The sequence below is a fragment of the Chlorocebus sabaeus genome, chromosome 17 (assembly GCF_047675955.1).
Source record: "Chlorocebus sabaeus isolate Y175 chromosome 17, mChlSab1.0.hap1, whole genome shotgun sequence".
Taxonomy (NCBI): domain Eukaryota; kingdom Metazoa; phylum Chordata; class Mammalia; order Primates; family Cercopithecidae; genus Chlorocebus; species Chlorocebus sabaeus.
The window spans coordinates 69,474,834-69,498,784 of NC_132920.1; the positions used below are offsets into that span (position 1 = coordinate 69,474,834).

General features: G+C 35.4%; 1 protein-coding gene across 1 annotated transcript in view; it reads right to left on the bottom strand.

Moving 5' to 3' along the window:
• Positions 1–23,951, bottom strand: part of LMBRD1 (LMBR1 domain containing 1) — a 125,525-nt gene that overhangs the window by 29,729 nt on the left and 71,845 nt on the right. Inside the window, exons 8-9 of the mRNA XM_008013601.3 lie at positions 20,751–20,876; positions 15,376–15,528 (exon numbers count right to left, since the gene is read on the bottom strand). Coding sequence (XP_008011792.1) covers positions 15,376–15,528; positions 20,751–20,876 — 279 coding nt within the window. The remainder of the gene's footprint in view (positions 1–15,375; positions 15,529–20,750; positions 20,877–23,951) is intronic.

A 23,951-nucleotide genomic window follows, 5' to 3' on the forward strand; every position in this document is an offset into this window, starting at 1 on the left:
ATTGAATGATTCCATTTATATGAAATGTCTAGAAAAGACAAATCCATAGAGATAGAAAGATCAGTCATTGCCACGGACTGGGAGAATGGGGCAGACTGCTCATGGGTACAGGTTTTTTTGTTAAGGGAATTAAATTTTCTGACATTAGATGGTGATAGCTGCACAATCTTGTGAATATATTAAAAATCACTGCAATATACACTTTAAAAGGGTGAATTTCATGGTAAATTATGTCTCAAATGAAAAAAAAACGTTACATATGTCTGTAATCACTTATCCGTAATTCTGAAATCTAAAATGTTCTAGAAATCAAAATTTTTTTCCTAACTCATTTGTTGATTAAATCTCGCTTAAACTAACATGGGTCTTTTAAAAGTAACTAACTGTGAATATTTATTAATATATATTCACTGCAGAACTATAAATGTGCTCAAAAGAGGGCAAAAGGGCTGCTGCTCTGGGTTCTTTCAGAGGGTATTATTTAATACGTAATATATATATATTCTGAAAAATGAAAAATTCTAAATTTTATACTACGTTTGATCCAAGGATTTTGGCTGAGGATTTTTGAACCTATATTATTATTATGAACTGATTATTTGTGTCTCCACACACTCCCAAAATTTGTATGTTGGAGTACTAACCCCGATGTGATGGTTTCGGAGGTAGGGTCTTTGGGAGGTAACTCAATTGGACGAGTTTATGAAGATGAGGCCCTGATGATGAAATTAGTGTCCTTATAAGAGGAGAAGAGACCAGAACTAGCTCTCTTTCTGCCATGAAAGGACAGAGCAAGAATATGGCCATCAAATCTGCTAGCAACTTTATCTTGAACTTTCCAGTCTCCAGAGCAATAAATGTCTGTTCTTTAAGCCAGGGGTCCCCAGCCCCCGGGGCCCTGGACAAGTACCAGTCCATGGCCTGGCCACACAGCAGGAGATGAGCGGCAGGTGAGCAAACACCACCACCTGAGCTCCATCTCCTGTCAGATCAGTGGCAGCATGAGATTCTAACAGGAGCATAAGCCATTTCGTGAACTGTGCATAAGAGGGATCTAGGTTGCACACTCCATATGAGAATCTAATGATGAATGTAATGCATTTGAATCATGCCAAAACCATCCCCACTCCAGTCGGCAGAAAAATTCTCTTCTGAAACCAGTCCCTGGTGCCAAAAAGGTTGGGCTGACAGTTTAAGCCCCTCAGTCTATGAGTTCTATTTTATTTTTTAATATAGCAGCACAAACTAAGACAAATATATTGAACACGGTCTGTTAAATACATGTGTAAATAACAGCAGAGAGAGAGAAAAAAATAGTCTGGCTGGATCTTAATAATCCGGGTAAGAAAATATATACAAAGCAAACATATGGAATGGGTAAGGCTAGCTTGAATAAAACAAAGAGGATACAAGGGAGACAGAAAATATAGGAAGTTGTGATACAGGTGTCAATAAAGGAAAAGTCCACTATCAAATGGGGGTAGAAGAGAAGGACATCTTTAAAAACACAATTACAATTTAAAATTAAAAACAAAGCTTGGCTAAAAAATTAAAGGATAAGTCTCACTTGTATTCACTAGTCTCCAGTTTCACTCCTCAGTGGTAATTATCATTAATAGGTTCCTACGAATCATTCCAGAAATGGTGCATGCGCACTCTCACACAATATTAACCAAAAGAGTACCTACCACAATATTTGCAAACTTAACATTAGTTTCAGTTAAAATACAACACATGATGAACATTGTAAAGGACTGTTCAAGATATGATTTATTTGTAAAGAAAGATATAGTGCTCCTATTCATTTCAATGGCTCTACAGTACTTTCTAAAATGGAGATAACGATTAAGCCAGTCTCCTGATGAACAATGATTGTTTTCACAATGTGGTTATTAGAAGCAACAGTATGACAAATGTGATTTTTTAAAAAATTAGTAGACTTTCTTTTTAAGGAAATCGTTAGGTTTAAAGAAAAATTAAGGTGATAGTACTGAAGTTCTTACTTATCCCTCTCCCTTACAGTCTTCTTATGATTAACGTCTTTCACTTGTGTGGTACATATGTTAAAATTGATGAAACAATATTGATGTATTATTATTAAAGTCCATAGTTCACATTAAGGTTCACATTTTATATTCTATGGGCTTTGACAAATGGATACTGTCATGTATCTACCATCAGGGCATCAAACATAATAGTTTAACTGGCCTAAAATACCCTGTGCTTCACTTATTTATCCTACCTCACCTCAAATCCCTCACAGCCACTCATCTTTTCATTATCTCTACAGTTTTGCCTCTTCCAGAATATCATATAGTTGGAATCAGAGTATGCAGCCTCTGTAGACTGGCTTCTTTTGCTTCTTTCGCTTAGCAATGTGTATTTAAGATTTCCTCTATTTCTCTTTGTGAGTTGATAGTTTTTCTTTCTATCACTATATAACATCACAGTACATAGATGTACCACAGTTTGTCCCTTCACTTACTGAAGGACACCTTGGTTGCTTCTGAGTTTTAGACATTACACATAAAGTTGCTATTAATATAAACATCCATGTACATGGTATCCTCTGGACATAAGTTTTCAATCCAATCAGGTAAATGGCTATGACTCTAAATGCTAGATCCTAATAAACAGGTATGTTTAGCTTTGTAAGAAACTGCCAAACTATCTTCCAAAATGGCAACATCATTCTGCATTCCCATCAGTAATGAATAAGTAGTTCCTGTTGCTTTGTATCTTTGCTAGCAATTGGTAATGTCAATATCCTTTTTGGATATTAATCACTCTAATAAGCATGAAGTGGCATCTCATGGTTTCAACTGCAATTCCCTAATGATACATGATATTGAGTATCTTTTCATATGCTTATTTGCCATCTGTGTCTTTTCTTCTGTGGGGTATTTGCTCAGAACTTTTGCTCATTTTTTAATTGCATTGCTGGTTTTCTTATTGGTGAGTTTTAAGAATTCTTTGTATATTTTAGACACAAGTCCTTTATCAAGATATGGACTGTGCAAATATTTTCTTCTAGTCTGTGACTTGTCTTATCATTCTTTTAACAGTATCTTTTACAGAGCAGAAATTTTTAATATGAGTAAATTCCAACTTATACATTTTTTTTTTCATGGATAGTGCTTTTGGTGTTGTATTTAAAAACTCATTGCCAAACCTAAGGTCACATAGATTTCCTTCTATGTTATTTTCTAGAAGTTTTATGGTTTTGTTTTTACAATTGGGTCTAAAATATATTTTAATTTTTGTGAAAGATGATTTAATTTTGTGAAAGCAATAATTGGATACCTATATGCAAAAAAGATCCACTGTTTTTGCATATAGACATCCAATTATTATTGCTCCATTTGTTGAAGACTATTCTTTATCCAATGAACTGCCTTTGCTTCTTTGTCAAAGACCAGTTGGCTATCTTTGTATCTGTTTATTTCTGGGCTCTCTATTCTGTTCCTTTTTTTTTTTTTCTTGAGACAGAGTCTTGCTCTGTTGCCCAGGCTGGGGTGTCCTGGCGCGATCTCGGCTCACTGCAAGCTCCACGTCCCGGGTTCACGCCGTTCTCCTGCCTCAGCCTCCCGAGTTAGCTGGGACTACAGGTGCCTGCCACCAAGTCCAGCTAATTTTTTTTGTATTTTTAGTAGAGACAGGGTTTCACCATGTTAGCCAGGATGGTCTCGATCTCCTGACCTCGTGATCCACCTGCCTCAGCCTCCCAAAGTGCTGGGATTACAGGTGTGAGCCACCGCACCTGGCCAATTATGTTCCATTGATCTAGTGGTGTCTAGTCTTCCACCAATACCATGTTGTCTTGATTACTGTAGCTTTATAGGAAGGCTAAAATTTGGGTAGTGTCAGACCTCAACTTTGTTCTTCAGTATTACACTGACTATTCTGGGTTATTTTTCCCTTCCACAAAAAGTTTTAGAACCCGTTTCTCAATAACCACAAAAAAAACTTGCTGGGATTTTGACTGCAATTGCACTGAATCTATATATCAAGTTAGGAAGAAACAACATTTTAAAAACAAAATGTTCTGTTTTAAAGATATGAATAAACAGGACAGAAACCAAATTTTTTCCTAGGTATTAAACAGATATAAATAATGCAATTTAAAAAATATATAATAAAAGGTGATATGTGGTACTCTATGAAGAATATCAAGACATTGCTTTGGTCAGAGTAAAAATATTGTCAGTGTTACTTTACACATGATGTTATCTAAACCAATGATGAATCAACTCTCCAGAAAATTATTTCTGTATTACTTAAAAAGAAGACTAAAGTGTCCCTATCTAATGGCATACTATTCCTCAAAATTTATTCACTATCCCTTTTACATAAATTTAAAACCCTGTATTCTTTTCATTTAAACCAGTGGTTCTCAACTGGGCCTGTTTTACTTCCCAAAGGAAATTTAGTAATACCTGAAGACATTTTATCATGATACTGAGGGAGGAGGGTGTTGCTACTGGCATTAAGTGGGCAGAGGCAACAGATGATATGCTAAACATCCTATAATGCACAGGAGAGCCTTCCCTTTATGTCCCCACCCAACAAATTATTGGGCCCCAAACATTAATTGTGCCAAGACTTGAGACTGAGAGACTCTGCATAGTGTTAAACTCGGCTTAGTGTTAGAAAGCAGCATCAACTACTAATACAAATAATTATACCAAATATACACTTTTAATCATTTTCCCAAAATCAGTTGTGTTTTCAGATGCTTATTAACCCAATTCAATCCTAAAATTCAATGCTGCATGACAAAATGAAACAAAAATTCAATGCTGCACGACAATCCTAAAATTCAATGCTGCATGACAAAAATGAAACAAAATTCAAGGCAGTGTGTAAGGAAATAATAAAGGGTCAATTTTTGAAAGCCACACCTCTTATCAGGTTTCACAGGTGAATTGCCTATATCCATAAAATAATATTTGTACTTCTAGAAATGTAATAAAAGAGTAGAGAGTAAATCAAAGTTACAAATGTAAAATAAACAGTGACTACTATCACATTTTATTATTATTGTTGCCTTAAATTTATGAAATACGTGTACTGCTTTCTTTTGTTGCTGAGAGCAATGGCTGATGTGAAGAATGTTTAAAGAAAAAAAATAATGTTTCTTTCAGATAGACTGAAGGGCCTGAGGAAAGAAAACCTTTTAATTTTCTTTATCTTTACTAGTAATGAGGACAGGAAGCATAAGTATGTGGCTGCTGTAAAGCTGCTTAGAATCTCGTAACTCAAGGTGTAGTCATGGACCTTCAGTATCACTTGGGACCTTGCTAGAAATACAGAATTTTGGGATCTATCTCGTGCTAACTAAACATAATCTGTATTTTAACAAGATTCCCAGGTAATTTTTTTACAAACACTAAAGTTTGAGAAACCCTGCTTTAGAAAAGTCATCTAGAATATTAGATGACTCTTATGAAAAGATGACTCAAACTCATGTTAAGAGGTTGAAAAGAGAATTTAGGAAAGGATAATTGGATTTAAGTTTTAACCAAACTAAATTTTTCTTCTCTCCAGTCCATATGACTTTCTTATATCTAGTTCTCCAATGGTTGAGAAGCAGTGCATCTCAGGCCCCTAACTCAAATTAAGTAGCAAACTGACTAGTCTTCAAGACTTTCCTCATAGGTAAAAGGGTAAAGACACATGGTTTTCATTATCAAATTTTGATAAGACATTGTAATAAGTTATAATAATTCTGTAAATAGAAATCTATTTTTTATGTTATAAGTGCCCTAGTTCATAAAGTTAAAAAAAGTTAGAAGATCAATGTTATTCAGCCTTGCTATAAAATATTATTTTCCAAGTTGCAAGGATTCTCATGATGATTTGTCAATGCAGTATCACTCAGCTCTTGATTATAATTTTCCCTATTGTCTATTAGGAGCAATTTCTGTAGTTCAATATTTCTCTGATGAAAGGTTTTTTCATTATTTTATTCTTAAAATTTTTGTGGGTACATAGGTGTATATATTTATGGGGTACATGAATTGTTTTGATACAGGCATGCAATGTGAAGTAAGTACATCACGGGGAGACAGACATTTGTAAAATTTGACAATGAAGAAAGGAGATGGGTAAGGATATAGCCAATTTTTTTAGAGGAGGAGAGAGGGGATCCAGTGAAACTTAAGAGTTTAAACACTTTATTTTAATATAATTTCAGACATATGCAAAAACAATACAAAGAATTCCACTATACCCTTCGCTCATATTCTCCAAATTTTAACATGTTACCCTTAATCATTCTGTTTTTAACAAGTCTTAATTACTATATAATATCAATTTCTCTTGAACAAGGTATTTCATAACCTTGACATTTTGTAGAGTCCAGGGAAGTTAATTTGCAGAATGTCTCTCAATTTGGATTGTCTATTTTCTCATGATTATGTTTAGATTATGCTTTTTTGGCAGAAATGACAGAGAAGTGTTGAGCCCTTCTCAATACATCATATCAAGTGGCACAGTCATGTCTATTTGCCCCATTACTGATTAGCTTAACTTAAATCATGCAGTAAGGTGGTTTCAGTCAGGTTTCTCCGTTGTACAATTAATATTTCCCCTCTGTAATTAACGTTTTGTGGTGAGATACTTTGAGAATATGCAAAATCTTGTTGTCACCAAACATTTAACTTCAAGTTGAGAATCCACTGGTGCCTCTTCCCAGAAACAATATGTTTTTTTCTGTGGTATTTGTCAAATGCTGATTTTCTAATTGTTTCTATATTTATTTGTTGGAAATTCCACTGTAGGGAAGAGCTTTCCCTTCCCCATCATTTACTAATGTATTTACTTTATTTATGTCAATATAGACTTATAAATTCTTATTTTATTCAGTTAGTTATCATCTGTTATTATCACTGATACCTAAATGGTCCCAGATTTAGGCAATAGGAGCCCCTACAAACTGGTTCCTTTTATTATCCCCCCACTATTCTCTAAACACTTCTTACGTTGTGGCATCAGATTCTCCAAGCTTATTAGGTGCTTTCCCAGCACCAGTCCTAAAATCAGACATTTCTCCAAGCAGCACTAGTTCCTTTTAACGAAGTTAGGTAGTGGTCTATTAATAAAAACATATGCATATGCAGAAATCATTACTTTATTAGTACTAAATTAAGACTCTATTTTCAATCCATGGTTGGTTGAATCTGCAAATGCAGAATCTGCAGATATAGAGGACTGTTGTAATTCATCTGTTTTTCTTCTCCCTACCTCACTGCTTTCTACCTTTATCTTTATTTTCTTCTTTCTAATTCCTTTTGTTCTTCTGATAGCTTTTTTGGGATTGGAATTTCTTCCTTGGACATTTTTTTTTTTTTTTTTTGTCCCCACTTTTACTGGTAAGTGTGTTTCAGGCTATGAATTTCTCTGTTGTTGTGCAATTCATCCTTTGCATCAGCTCCTAAACTGACCGTTCTTAAAGATAACTAGGCTCATTTTCATCATTATCCACCTTAAAGTGATAATCTTTGTCAGCCTTTAGTTCACAACTGAAAAGATAGCTCTGGGGCCTCAGGGGGCTCATGTCCATGTCCATCAAATCTTCCATCAGGTGGCTGCATGCACTTAGGTGGGAGAGAAGGCAGACGGAGATAAACAACCACTGCTCAAGAGAACAGTCGCAGAGGATGGAATCACACCAGGACTGATCTCTGTTTTAAAGGTATCATACAGATTCTAATATGTTTCAATTATCATTAACTTTCAGAAATTCTATATTTCTCCTTGCTTTTTGATCAAAAGTTGCTGAATATAAGGTTAATTTTCAAGTGAAAAGTATGTTAGTTTATTGATTTTGTAGAATTTCTAGTTTTAATGCACTGCAATCAGAGAAAAGTTGTTTGCAATATATCTATTCTCTGAAACTTCCTGATACTTTCTTCAAGATCTAATTAATATATGATCAACTTTTGTGTTCCCTGTGCATTTGGAGAAAAGGTTATTTTCTATTATCTAGATGTAAAGTTTAAAAGTTGTAAGTTGTACCTTACTGATTATTAGGCCTTCTATATTTTTACTCTATTTCATCCACTTGAAATGTCTTACCCTGAGTATGTTGTTAATCTCCTATTACTACTATATTTCAATCTTTATCTTCTGAAATCTCCCAGAGTTTTTGCTTTCAAGGTGGCTGCTGTGTTAATTGGTACACAGATATCCACAGTTATTACATCTTCATTCTAAATTGTGGCTTTTCATATTAAAAAGTGTGAGTTTTCTACTGCTGCCAATGACACACCACCACAAATGTAGTGGCCTGAAACAGCATCCACTTATTATCTCAGATTCTGTGGGTCAGCTATCTGTGCACAGTGCAGCTCAATGGAGTCCCTGCTTGAGGTCTCACAGGCCCAAAACCAAGGTGTCGGTAGGGCTATGTTCCCTTCTGGAGACTCTGGGAAAGAAATACTTTCATGCTCATTCAGATTGTTGGCTGACATTCAGTTCCTTAAGGTTGTAGAGTTGGAGTTTTCATTTCTTTGTTGGCTATCATTTGGGAACATCTCTCCGTTTCTTAAGGCTGCTTGCATTCCTCGTCACATTTCCCCCTCCATCTTAAAATCAGTCACGGCAAGTCAAGTCATTCTCACACTTTGAATATCTTTGATGTACCCTTTATCACTTCTCTCTGACTCTAGTCCAGAAAGTTCTCTGCTTTTAAGGGTTCATGTTATTAGACTGAGCCCACCTGAATAATCCAGGATAACCTTTGTATTTTAAGATTTATAACCTTAAATACATTTGTAAGGTTCGTTTGCCACTTAACCTCACAGGTTTCCTGGATGAGGCCATCATTAGGTGAAGAAGAAAGCACTGGACCTACCACAAAATGTGTCCTTCTTTGTTACAATTGGTGTATTTTGGCTTGAATTCTATTTTGTCTAATAGGATCACTGTTTCCATTTGTCTAGTAAGTCTTTGAACACCTGTTTATTTTTAGTCTTTTTGAACTACTGTTTTAGGTATGTCTCTTTTAAATAGCATACATTGGATCTATCTTCTTTGTGAAGAAAATTAAAATTTTTCTTCTAATGGTGAGTTAGGTCTATTCACATCTGTTGATATTATGGACATATTTAGTCTCAATAATATCTTACTGTTAGATAATTTTGTGTATGTTATATTTCCTGTATTCTTTAGGTACCAAGAATAGGCAAACATGGAGAGAAGAGAAATCACTAGGGAATGGAGAATTACCATTTAACAAACGTATTGTTTCCATTTGACAAAGATCAGAAAATGAATAGTGATGATGGTTGCACAACATCGTGAATGTACTTACAGCTATTGAATATACACCTAAAAATATTCCAAATCATAGATTGAGACATACATATTTTACCGCAATAAAAAAATCTAAAAAATATATGCAATGTAATTACAAACATGAATTTATAATTTTCTGTATAAGCCTAAGAAGTATATATGGTAAAATCTCAAGTTACATTTAAAACCTAATGATCTATAAGTTACCCTGGCCAATTAGCTGTATAAGCTCAAAGTATACTCTTCTGTCAGGGAAGAGTTTATTTAAGTATTTAATGAACAGCAGACTGTATGCTTAGAAATGTGTTCAATATTATATATAAATGCTGTTTTAAGGAGCTATTAACTTATTCTAATTAGGTGCTTATTTTTGTAATTGTCTTCAGCATAAAACTAATCTCCCTTCATTTTCATGGCAGGATTTAAGAACTTGAAAAATCCTACATATAGAAGTATAACAGCAGCAGCTGCAATTTTCTGAGCTGTTTACATCAAAAGGAACTGCACTGCATACATTATTTCATTTAATTCCCACAACAAAATAAGGCAGGTATATAATTCCATTTTAAGAATGAGAAAAGTGAAGTTCAAAAAGCTTAAGTAAGAAGAAGTCACATAGTTGGTGAGGAGTAGAGCAAGGACTCAAAACAGGATTAGGTGACCATAAAGCCTATGCTTCTGAAATAAGTTATGTATATGCTAGGGAAATGCATGGCAATCACAAGATCAACAGGCATCTTCATGGGAATGAAAAAAAAAATCCTCCACTAATTTTAAAAATTGTAAATTTTTTACATTTGCAAAAATTTTAACTTAATTCATTTCATAAAAAGACAAACATGAATTATGGTAGAGAATAAAAGGTAACACTGGCACAAAATTTTGAGATAGAACATCAGTTCTAAGAAATTTAATGTCAGGAACTCCCAAAGATCTTAAATTACCTTCAGCATATACAGAGAGAGCTGTATAGAAGGGCAAGTGCACCTAGATCTACTTTCTTCCTCTAGTTTGACTTGAATGTTAATGCTTAAGAAACACTAAATGAGCTGGGCGCGGTGGCTCACGCCTGCAAACCCAGCACTTTGGGAGGCTGAGGCGGGCGGATCACCTGAGGTGGGGAGTTCGAGACCAGCCCGACCAACATGGAGAAATCCCGTCTCTACTAAAAATACAAAATTAGCCAGGCGTGGTGGCGCATGTCTGTAATCCCAGCTACTTGGGAGGCTGAGGCAGGAGAATCGCTTGAACCTGGGAGGTGAAGCTTGTGGTGAGCAGAGACTGCGCCACTGGACTCCAGCCTGGGCAACAAGAGTGAAATTCCATCTCAAAAAAAAGAAAAGAAACACTAAACGAAAATTTGGCTTTCTATTTCTGAATTATTACACCAATTGTACACAAACACATGAGGTAATAAATAAGAACTTTCATATCTCATTTAAGGAAAAAAGCAGTGTTTATCTCATCATAATACAAGTTAAACCCTCAATTACGTAACGACTAGTTTGTACCCCTAGAGATTCCTTCAGGCATGCCTATTACCCTATTCCTAACTTAGGACCAGACACGGAAAGACAGGTACAAATTTAGATCAATATTCAGAAATGACACATTTACTAACATAAAGAATAACTGTACTGGAGGTTTCCACCAATGAAATTAGGAAAGTAAGAAATAAAAGCAATTACAAATCTTATAAGGAAGAAGTAAAACCGTCTTTTAGCAGCTGATATGATCATGTACAAAAGAAACCCTCCTAAGGAATCTACAATGAAGGTACTAGAACTAATAATTTAATCAGGTTGCAGGATGTAAGGGTAAGATACAAAGACAAATTTCTACATACTAACAACAAATATTAAAAACTTAAATTAAACAACATAATTTACAAGAGTATAAAAAATACTTGGAGGTAAATTTATCAAGATATTTGTAAGACCTCTACATTGAACACTACAAAACATTCCTGAGAGAAATTTAAGATGTAAATAAATAGATACCATGTTCATGGATAGAATATATCAGTTCTCCCCCAAATTTACCTATAAGAGTGAAAGTAATCCCAACAGATGGCCTAGTGGATATTTTGTGGAATTATAAATTGATTCTTAAATTGATATGAAAATGCAAAGGATTTGGTAAAGCCAAAACAATTTTTAAAAAGGGAAATAAAACTGAAGAATTTATACTACCTAACTTTATGGCAGACTATAAAGCTCTAGTAATCAAGTATTAGCATAAAGACATATAGATCAATGGAGTAGAATAGCGATTCCAGAAACAGACCCACACTTATACTACAATCAATTTATTTGACAAAACTTCCAAGGAAAGTCAATGAGCAAAGGATAGTCTTGACAAAAAATTTTTCTGGAACAATTGGATATCCACATAGAAAATAAAATGAACCTTAACTCTTAAGTCATACCATAGCACAAAAGTAACTTAAACGGGGCCACGATCCCAAGCATAAGATGTAAATCTACAAAATTTCTAGAAGAAAATATTTGTTACCTTAGGATAGACAAACATTTCTGAGGACATAAAAATATGAACCAAAAATAGGCATATAAATTGGAATTCATCAAAATTTAAGAAACACCTGAATTACAGTGTTAAGAAACCAAAAACGTAAAGAAAACTTGCCACGAACTAGGAGACGATACAAGACATCAATTTGACAAAGTGCTAGATCCAGACTATACAACGAATGTTTGTATCTCACTCATAACAGAAAAACCTAATTTAGAAAATGGCCAAAAGATTGAAACACACATTTTATAGAAAATAGCCAATAAGCATACAGAAAGATGCTAAATATCATTTAATCACTAATTAAATGCAAAGCAAAAATGTGAGATGCTACTGCACATTCATAAGAGTAAGTCTTACAGACACTACGTAAGAGTTGAAAAGAATGTGAAACAATGGGCAATCTCTTATTGCTATGGGAATGCAAAATGGTTGTCACCCTTTTGGAAAACACTTCAGCAGTTTCTTATAAAGTTAAACATATTAAACATTAGATCCAGAAATTCTACTCAAGTATTTATCCAAAAGAAATGAATGAAAGCACATCTACACAAAGGTTTTTACAAAAATATTCATATTAGTATTATTCATTATAGTCTCAAACCAGAAACAACCCAAATTTCCACCAACAGGGGTGAGTGAATAAACAAACTGTGATACAGACACACACTGTAATACTGTTGAACAATAAAACTGAATAAACCACTGGGCAAAAAAGAGTATTAAATAGTAACATGAGTAAATCTCAAAAACCGTGCCATGCCAAAGAAGCCACCAGACAAAAGATTGTACAGTCTATTATTCCACTTATTTAAAATTCCAGAACACATAAAACTGACCTCTAACGATAGAAAGGACATCAACAGTTACCTAAAGTCTGAGCTCAGGGGAGCAAGACAGGGCACGAGGTAGATTTTCCAGGTGATGTGGATGTCCTATCTATCTATATTTGACAAAACCAATCTGTACACTTAGTAAAGTTGATCTGAAAATCCTTCTAAACATATGTTTGGTGAAATGGAACACAGTACATTTAAAAGAAGGCCGCTGATGTTAGAGACCAGATTATAAATATTTATAAAAACATAAAAAACAATTTAGGATTAAAATAAAGCTGGAGAGGGTTTTATCATACTTGCAGAGCTATGAAGACAAATCACCTTGGGGAAAAAAAAACTGGGGTAAAGTTTGAAAAATTTATTCTAACAGAAGATTTAAAAAATGATTATACAGAAAAACTAACTGATTATGGTCTATTTTTAAAAATCTCTTTCAAACCAGGGTCTTTTTAGAGTGAGCAGTTAGTGCATTTCTTTCTAATTATAAAAGGTAGAGAAAGCAGCATCCGAATTGAACCTGACTGACTCATCTTTGAATGGTTCTTTGAACCATTTCTTTTTCTTTTTTTAACATTTAAGTTCACAGGTACAAGCGCAGGTTTGTTATATAGGTAAACTTGTGTCATGGGGGTTGTTGTACAGGTTATTTCATCACCCAGGTACTAAGCAAGGAACCCATTAGTTATTTTTCCTGATCCTCTCCTTCCTCCTACCCTCCACCCCCTGAAAGGCCCCAGTGTGTGTTGTTCCCCTCTATCTGTCCATGTTGAATCACTTCTTTTAAAATTTAGCCCAAACCCACTTTCTAGCTTCATTTTGCCTAACTCCAAGTTAGTGCACTCACTGAATTTTCTGAATTACAACTTTTATGCTATTGTATACAAAGGTCTCATGTTTGAAATGCTTCCAGATATAGAATGAGCATATTTAGAAGTCTGTGGCCAGCAGTTTTTGTTACTTTTTAGTCTGAGCCATATTAAAATGATCTTAATTCATTCTATGTAGTTAGGTTAAGTACCACAGTCCCAAGAATCCAAGGCTGGCAAACAATGGTTTCCAAAAAGAGAAAATAATAATTTTCCATGTCAAATAATGTCTTTTTATTTTTTGAGATGGAGTCTCACTCTGTCGCCCAGGCTGGAGTGCAGTGGCCGGATCTCAGCTCACTGCAAGCTCCGCCTCCTGGGTTTACGCCATTCTCCTGCCTCAGCCTCCTGAGTAGCTGGGACAACAGGCGCCCGCCACCTCGCCCAGCTAGTATTTTGTATTTTTTTTTTTTAGTAGAGACGGGGTTTCATCGTGTTAGCCAGGATGGTCTCGATCTCCTGACCTCGTGATCCACCCTTCTCGGCCACCCAAAGTGCTGGGATTACAGGCTTGAGCCACCGTGACCAGCCCAAATAATGTCTTTTTACATACTTTCAGAAACATAATCTAACAATGAGAAAAATTCTATTACTGTAAGTCAGAGTTCCTGTGTTCTTTTTTTTTAGATTAAAGAAAGTCATTTTGTTTCTCACAGTTTTCACAACCCATACAAATAGATAAATTCATAAAGAAAATGTCACACATACAAAATTGGAATATTATTCAGTCTTGTAAAAAATAAGGGAATCCTCTCATCTGTGACAACATGGATGAGCCTGAAAGACACTATGCTAAATGAAATAAGTCAGACATAGAAAGACACTGCAAAATTCTTATGTGAGACACCTAAAATAGGAAAAAGTATAGATATAGAAATTAGAATAGTAGCTACCAGGGAATGCAGAAAAAAGATAAGAAAAGTTGTCATCTAAGGGTATAAAGATGCAGTTACACAAGATGAACAAGTCTGCCACGAAAGAGAGGGCCTATAGTCAACAATAGTATGTAGTACATATAAAAATTTTAGAAAGAATGGATCTCACTTTAAATGTTAACAAATCAACAACAGCAACAAAGGAAAATACAGAAAGTTTTGGAGGTGATGTATATGCCCATTACCCAGAATGTGGTGATAGCAACATAAATGAATATGTATGTCTAAACTCACCAAACTGCATTCATTAATTATGTGCAGTGTTAAAAGAAATAATTGGATCTCCATAAAAGTGGGAGGAAACACCAGTATGGTAAGGCATGAAAACAAAAATGTACACCAGTAGAAAAGAATAGAGAGCCTAGAAATAAATCCACAAACTTAGTCAATTTATTTTTGACAAAGGTACCATGAATACATACTAAGGAAAGGATAGTCAATCCAACATAGTGCTGGAGAAAATGAACTCCATGCCAACAGAATGAAACTGGGCCCTCATTTTAAACCATATACAAAAACCAAATCAAAATAGACTAAACACTTAAACCTAAGACCTGAAACTGTAAATCTACCAGGAGAAAGCATAGGCTTCTAAGCTCTAACATGAGTCACTGATCTACTTATAGGAAAGTATAAACTTGAAGAATATGCTAGCAGCATATTGCAATACTTACCTATATTTTTATTTTTATTTCTCAACAATTGTTGTAATACATTGCTCAGAAAGGTTATGCACCTTGCCCAAACTACCAAAGAGAGCTGTGATTTAAAACCAGATTAAACTCCCAAATCCATTTTAAGTACCATGCTGTAATGCTTCAAAAGGAGAGCTCAATCTCTCCAAGAGATACTACATAAACTTGGGAGAAGAGTGACAGTATAATTTTTAAATATTTAATTTACCTTCAGGGGACGCAGAGCGCCACAAAATTTTGTCCACCAGCTGTTTTCAATGAATTCTAAATGCCTCTCTCTCTTCTTAAGTGTTCGTAACCTTTCTTCAAACTGTTTTAAGGCGCGTTTATCCCTTGCTGGCAAAGGTCGACCATCTTTGCTCTGCAAATGACGGAACAAAACAAAAGTTTTACCATTAACATCTTAATAAAGTACCCAGCAGATTTAGCAGATCAGGCGACAAAACTTTTTCAGGATGGACACTGTTTAGGCAAATTTACAAACTAAAAAATCGTACAACTGCAATAAACATAAGATAACCAAGGTCAGCATAAAAATGTGGATGTGTGTACGTTTATGCCTACCTTCCTCTTGATCCCAATACACGGTAGTTATGTGGAGAGAGATAACCATTTGTAAAAACATTCCACAAAAAGTGTATTTGATAAGAAGTGTTAACTACTATGTACTTTGCTTAATGATTCTCCCTCCTCTCCAAACTCACTGTATCACTTATTTTAATAGATTTGGCTCTGCCCCTTCCCTCTCTTCAGTCAAGTGGTTATGTTACCTGAACTGATGCCTCTCAGCCCAATTCAAATGCTAGCAGAATGAAGCAACACAAGTACAGATGGCGTGGAGAGGTTTTTGTAACAATTGCTAACAACTGATACTTCCTTGTTTTCCAAGTACTTTGGCAAATGAGTCAAACTTTCTTTGGCCAACCTATCTGACAGATAATTTCCATCTATTTTTACACGATACTTTCTGTAACCATGAGCAGTACCTTTCTCATCATATCTCATAGATACACTTTCCCACTGAACTCTCCTGCTCCTGTCTTTAATTGGGTACAAAAAATAAAACAGCTACTAAATACAGAAAAGGTAAAATATAAAATTGTTTTTATCAGCAGGAACAATAAAAATATTTGTATAGGATTATATTTTTAAAATGCAGATACATTAGGTATTAGAATGTCTTTAATATTCCTATTCAGGTTTAAATAGGTTCCTAGCAGATACACAACATATTGCTCTCCCATATATCCTAGTGCAGCCTCAATTTGAAATCATAAATATAATGCAGAGAATACCTAGGTAACATTTAATAAAGAGATTTACACAGTTACAACAATCTCTTTACACATCGGCATCACTATGACCTTCTGGAACCAATCATCCTCTTCCACGCCTTATCTTATTGCTTGTCAAACTTTATGCATAAGAATCACTTGGAAAGTTTGTTAAATACAGATTTCTAGGCCCTATCCCTAAAGGATATGATTTGGTAGGTCTTGGGTGGGGCCTAGAATTTGAATTTCTACCAAATTTCCAGGAGATACAGATGCTACTAGTCCAGAGACCACACATTACATACTACAGACTATATTTCATTCCTCTAAGTACATTGGGTATTATCACTGGATCCCAGACAATGAAAACTAAGAGGGATTTTCTGAGATCAGAGGAATAAAATGAATACTCCTTTCTGGAGGATAAATCCAGGTAATAATACTTCAAGTGTGTATGAGAAGGATTTTGCACTTTTTATCTTAACCATAACAATTTTCCCCAAAATTCCCATTACCGTATCAAAAGGATACTAAAAATGAAGTAATTTTGTCTCAATGCTGGTGTTCACTATTTTAGAAAAAAAAAAAAATTAGTAAACTGATTTAAGGATCCACTTGAAACAAACCCAAGTTATCTGCCTACTTGGTGAATGCTTCAGTGGAATGAGGGATGAATTTCCATTCTGCATTGCCAATTGACTAAACGAATATAAGAATAATTTTGATCAGAGAAACAAATACTAAGATGTAAACTCAGCAGTGAACATCTATCTCATTTGAAAGAAAAAATGTAGTTATACAGGTTAAAATGTAGTTAAAGGGTATAACAAACCCCTGGTTAAGAAAAAAAGTAAAACACGAAAGCTTCCCTTCACACTGTCTCACTGTCTACAATTACCATATTACCATTCCCCTTTCCTATGTTTTTTACTGTTAAGCTGCTAAATATCCTTCGGCAAATTTTCTGTTTAGACACACACACACACACACACACAGAAAGTACACATATACAAAAGTATTTATGATTTCTGGTTATACATAATAGCTAACATTTCTTGAAAACCTTTTTTTAACTTTTCAGTTCAGAGGTACATGTGCAGGATGTGCAGGTTTGTTACACAGGTAAATGTGTGTCATGGGATTTGTTGCACAGATTATTTCATCTCCCAGGTATTAAGTCTAGTAGCCATTAGTTATTTTTTCTGATCTTCTCCCTCCTTCCACCCTCTGCCCTCCAGTAGGCCCTAGTGTGCACTGTTCCCCTCTTTGTGTCCATGTGTTCTCGTCATTTAGCTTCCACTTGTGAGGACATGTAGTACTAGATTTTCTGTTCATGTGTTAGTTTGCTAAGGATAATGGCCTCCAGCTCTCTCCATGTCCCTGTAAGGGACATGATCTCATTTTTTTTTATGGCTGCATATTATTCCATGGTGTATATGTATCACATTTTCTTTATGCAGTCTACCATTGATGGGCATTTAGGTTGATTCCATGTCTTTGCTACTGTGAATAGTGCTGCAATGAACATCTGCGTGCATGCGTCTTTGTCGCAGAATGCTTTATATTCCTCTGGGTATATACTCACTAATGGGACTGCTGGGGTTGGATGGTAGTCCTACTTTTAGTTCTTTGAGGAATCACCATACTACTTTCCACAATGGTTGAACTAATCTGCACTTCTACCAACAGTGTACAAGGGTTCTCTTTTCTCAGCAATCTCGCTGGCATCTGTTATTTTTTGACTTTTTAATAACAGCCATTCTGACTGGTGTGAGATTGTATCTCACTGTGGTTTTTATTTGCATTTCTCTAGTGATCAATGATGTTGAGCTTTTTTCGTATGATTATTTGGCCACATGTATGTCTTCTTTTGAGAAGTGTCTTGAGCACCTTTCTTGTGCATAAAACTGGTCTTCTCTTTTTGTATTTACTTTTTGTACATCTTCTGAATAACTCTTTGAGGCAGATAATAGTATTACATTCATTTATTAAATGAGAAAAAAAGGCCTACAGATGTTATGTGCACAATCAGTAGAGCTAGATTTTGAACTGAAATAGTCGGATTTTACATGACATATTCTTCAAGCTATATACAGATTTATAAATATATCTCATTCCTTTTCACTACTGCACATTACAAGATGGTATCTAGATTTAACAAGTAACTTCTTTTGAACATGTAGATTATTTCCTTTTCTAATTTTTGTTGAGGGCCATTAACAATGTGCCATAAACATCCTTATATACTTAGGTACAAACAATTCAGTAGGATAATTTCCTAGAGGTAAACTGTTAAACTTTAATTATTAAAAAGTGTGTATGGGTATGTACAGGCACATGTCATGACATTCAATATTCTTTAAAAAGCTGTATTATTTTATATACTCACAAACAGTCTAATCCCAAAATTCTGATAAAAATTTGACACAGATAAAAATTTAAAAGAGGTCCAAAGAATTTTAAAAATATATATTGAGTTGTTCTTGACATTTATTATTATTTTACAGTTTGTGGCTATTGTGAATGGGATTATTTTCTATTACATCTTCCAACTAATTAATGATTGTTATGTTTACATCTAGGCACCATGATAAACTCTTACTAGTTCTATTAGTTTGTCAGTTATTTTAGATTATCATGGTAGATGATATTTGCCAACAAAAAAAGTTATTTTCCTTTTCCCCCCCTCCTCTCCATGCTTACATGTAAATTCTAAATTATTTCTTATTTGACTCAGATTGCCAGAAATATGCTAAAAGTAACAAGTAACATTACTCCTATATTTGATGTTAATGGGAATGTTTCTATTCTTTCACTATTAAGTATTGTGCTCATTAGAGGCTTCCTTTCCATATTTTATCTTTATTTTGAAAAGACTTTATTAAAATTTGTAACTACAAATTAACTTTTAGAAAATACTCTAACATCTATTAAGATGTTTATATTTCACATTTAATCTCAATATGTTAAACTACTTTAATGTATTTTCTGATGTATCATGCTTGCATTTCTGAGATAAACCTAATCTGATGATTAGGAAATATTCTCTTACTATAGCACAGGTTTTGAATTGCTATTTTTTTTTTAAAGGGTCTTGCTCCATTATCCAGGCTGAAGTGCAGTGGCACGATCATGGATCACTGCAGCCGCAACTTCCTGGACTCAAGTGATCGTCCCAACTCAGTCTCCCAAGTAGTTGGGACTATAGGCATGCCACAACACCTAGTTAAGTTTTTGGTTTCTTTGTAGAGATGGGGTTTTGCCCAGGCTGGTACCAAAATCCTAAGCTCAAGCAATCCGGTACTACAGGTTTCAGCCAACAGTACATACCTGACCGCTTACATTTTATTTGTATTAAAATATTTGCTTCTACTTTCATAAGAAAGCCAGTATATGGTTCTTTTTTTGTGTGCTGTCATTGTCTGGTTTATTTATCAGAATCATACTAGCTTAGGAGAATAATTTAGAGGACCTGCCATTTTTTCCCCATGATCTTTGAATAAGATTTATCTGTTACTTGAAGACGACAGAGGAAGAAAAACTTTTTACTGTATTTTTAAAAGCACATTTAATTGGCAAGGGGTTACATGTAATCTTTAGCTTATTCAACTAATAAATAAAACTTCAACATAAATATTATAGTAAAATATAATATTATATATTAAATGATGATACCTGAGAACTAGTAAGATCTTGATCGTACATAAGAAAAACTTTTGTTTTTTAAGTGTTAGAACAATGATAGAAATTCTCAAATTGCTAGTGTCCTAGATTACACATAAGATAAATTTTTAGAAATATAGACATGGTTCTGTAAGGATACTGTATTAATCCATTCTCATGCTGCTATAAAGAACTACTCAAGACTGGGTACTTTATAAAGGAAAGAGGTTTGACTGACTCACAGTTCCACAGGGCTGGGAGGCCTCAGGAAACTTACAATCATGGCAGAAGGGGAAGCAAACATGTCCTTCTTCACATGGCGGCAGGAAGGAGAAGTGCCAAAGGGGGAAAGGCTCCTTATAAGGTCATCAGATCTTGTGAGAACTCACTATCATGAGAATCGCATGAGGGTAACCACCCCCATGACTAAATTACCTCCACCGGGTCCCTCCCACAACACAGGGGAATATGGGAACTACAATTCAAGATCAGATTTAAGTAGGGACACAGCCAAACCATATAAGCTATGCTGCAAAAAATTCAAACAATGTAAAAAGTTATGGGGTTGACAATGTCTAAGTATATCAGAGTAGCTCTAAGACAAAGTAGTTTTATGCTTCCCAATTATACCAAAATACCAACTCACTTTTGATTTAATCGTTTGAATGTGTTGTTCTACTTCTTCAATGTCTTCAGTGTTTTCTAAACGTTCATAAGCAGCGCTTCTAGTGCCTTTTATCAGATTTAAAGGTAACGCAGACATGCCATAGGCCTAAAAGAAAAAAAATTGAAATGTTTTAGAAATAATGTTTCAAACATATTATACACAATTTTAGGTTAAAAATGTCTTTTAAAGTCATAAAAGTCAGCAGTTGTGAAAGAGTACAGTCACTGAAAAACGTGGTATACGGGAGTGAACACTATATTGTCTCACAATTCTCCCATTTATTTCACATTACATTTAAACAGAGTCAAATTTATAATACAATTCCTCAAAGGTTAAGTTGCAAATTTACTGTAAATTTACTGTACAATTCTTTATATCAAAGTAATAATTACAACCTCAGACTAATCGAAGGTTAAAATAGTATAAATTAGTAAAAAAATTTTAAAAAATGATTTTCTATAACAAAGAACAATTTTCTCCAAGTATATATAGTAAACCTTTGGTAAAGTAAATATTTTAATATATACATGTCATTTGATTAGCATACCAATTATTTACATTATAAAGTTTATTTGAAAGTTCTAAATATTTATAACCAATCTTTTTGCTAAGTATTTTAAATATTTTCCAAGTAATTTTAACTTATTAATCAGTGTTAAGAATAAACATGTTATTATATGTACTACCCAATTCCATATTCCAGTACCAAATGACAGCTTTTTAATATAGCCATTAATAATACTTAATGGCATCTGCTACGTAACCATTATTCAGAATCATTACTGACCGTACTTTCTTAGCAGAAACACTAACAACTATAACCTCCTGGTTGCAGCAACAAACTCTGAAACGGATACTACATTATGTACTTAAATGTTTTTCATTTCCCTTCTGGCACACTTTACCCAGTGTCCCCTGTAGTTAGGTGGGCTATGACATTGAGTTCAGGACAATGAATACGGGCAGAAGTGATAAATGCCACTTTTTAAGCATGACCCCAAACACCAAAACATCCTGGGTGATCCTGAATGCTTTTACTCATGCTCTCTGCTACCTAGCTGTCAACTCAAAGAATGACTTAAGATACCTTCAGTGTTAATTTTAATTAGTTTAATATTCTAACACTCTTCACTGAGTCTCCTTTATGCAATGACTAAACATTGCTTAAACCACAATTCAAATAGCAAAGCATATATTCTAACAAATCAGCTTTTTCTTTTAAATAAAGGGAGAACAAAAAACATGAATAAAAAATATCCCGAAATCAACTAGTTCTATCATATAATAGCAACTCTAGAGTATGTTGTATTTAGATACTTATCTAGCTGAAATTATTACCCAATATACAAATCCTTGTATTTCCAACACTTAAAAAACCTTGCACTTTAAATATTATTAAAACATGAGTAGTCTCATTATTTCCCTTTAATCCTAAAATAGGAAGGAGTGGAAGAAGATTCTGTTACTATTAAATGAAAATGCAATTTGGATAGAGTACACTTTAAGTATTCCTTATCTTAAATGGCTGGGACTAGAAGTGTTTTGGATTTTAGAATTTTTTTGACTTTTAGTATATTTGCATTATTGAGCATGCGTAATCTGAAAATCCAAAATCTGAAATGCTCCAAGGAGAGATGAAACAAGATGGTGGAATAGAAGCCTACACCATTCATCATCCTCACTGGAAAACTACATTTTAATATCTACACACAGAAAAGTACTGTCACAAGAAGCAAAAATCCGGTCAGCAATCACAGCACCTGGTTTTAACTTCTTATCACTAAAAGAGGCATTGAGGAAGTCAGGAGAGACAGTCTTGAATCATCAATGTCACCCCTCTGCCATCCCCCAGCAGTAGCCATGAGGCACCATGGAAAGAGAATCTTTTCACTTTCGGGAGGGACAGCACAGTGACTGGGGGGACTCTACATTGAACTCAGTGCTGCCCTGTCACCGTTGACAATACAGCTGTGCTGGGCTCAGCTACTACCCATGCATAGAAGGCACATTTGCACCAACCCTAGCTAGAGGGGAATCACTCACCCCAGTGGTTGGAACTGGAGTTTCTCAGCAAGCCTTGCCACTGTGGGCAAAATGCTCTGTCGTCCTAGGTAAACTCAAAAGACAGTCTAGGAAGCAAAGACTACAATTCCTAGGCAACTCCTAGTGCTAGGCTGGGCTTAGAGTGGACTAGGGTGGCATGTCACCCAGGAAGACACCAGCTAAGGGAGTGCCTGCACCATCCCTCTCCCAACCCCATGCGGTGTAGCTCACCTCAACTCTTTCCTTTGGCCTAAGGAAAGGAGAGGGAACAGTAAAGAGAACTTGTTTTGCATCCTGGATACCAGCATGGCCACAGCAGGATACTGTGCCAGAGTCATCAGGCCCCCATTCCAGGGCCTAGCTCACAGATGACATTTCTAGACACACCTTGGGCCAAAAGGGAATCTGCTGCCTTGAAGGGCAGGCAGGATTGATTACCTGCTGACTAAAGAGCCCCTGGTCCCTGAATAACCAGGAATGTTATCTACCAAGTACACTGTGGGCCTTGGGCTCTGGGACACGCTGGATTCAGGGGTGACCCAGTACATTCCCAGCTATGGTGGCTATGACAAAAGACTCCTTCTGTCTGAGAAAAGTAAGGGGGACTTTGTCTTGCACCTCAGCCACAGTAAGGCAGAGCCAAGCAGACTCTTGGGGTCCCCAAGTCAAGGTCTAGGTTCTTAGAGGACAGCACTTTTGTACATGCCCTGTCCAGAAGGGAGCCCACTGCCTGCAGGCTGAGTCTCAGGCCTGGCAGCATTCACCACAAGCTGTCAGAAGAGGCCTGGGGCTTTAAGTGAACACTGGCGGTGGCCTGGTGGACCCCCATGGAACAGAGTCTCCACAGAGACTCCTCTGCCTGTGGAAAGGGGAGGGAAGAGCAAGTAGGACTTTGTATTGTGGTGGTGTGTGTGTCAGCTTAGCCATAGATTAGCAGGTAAACTGCTAAGGTTTTTACTCCAATTCCTGGCTCCCAGACAGCATCTCAGTAGAAACCTTACAGGTCAGGAGAGAACAGCATAACATATTTAAAGTGCTGAAGATAGAAAAATTTTACCCTAGAATAGTATATCTAGTGAAAATATCCTTCAAGTATGAAGGATAAAGATCTTCCCAGAGAAACAAAAGCTAAGAGAC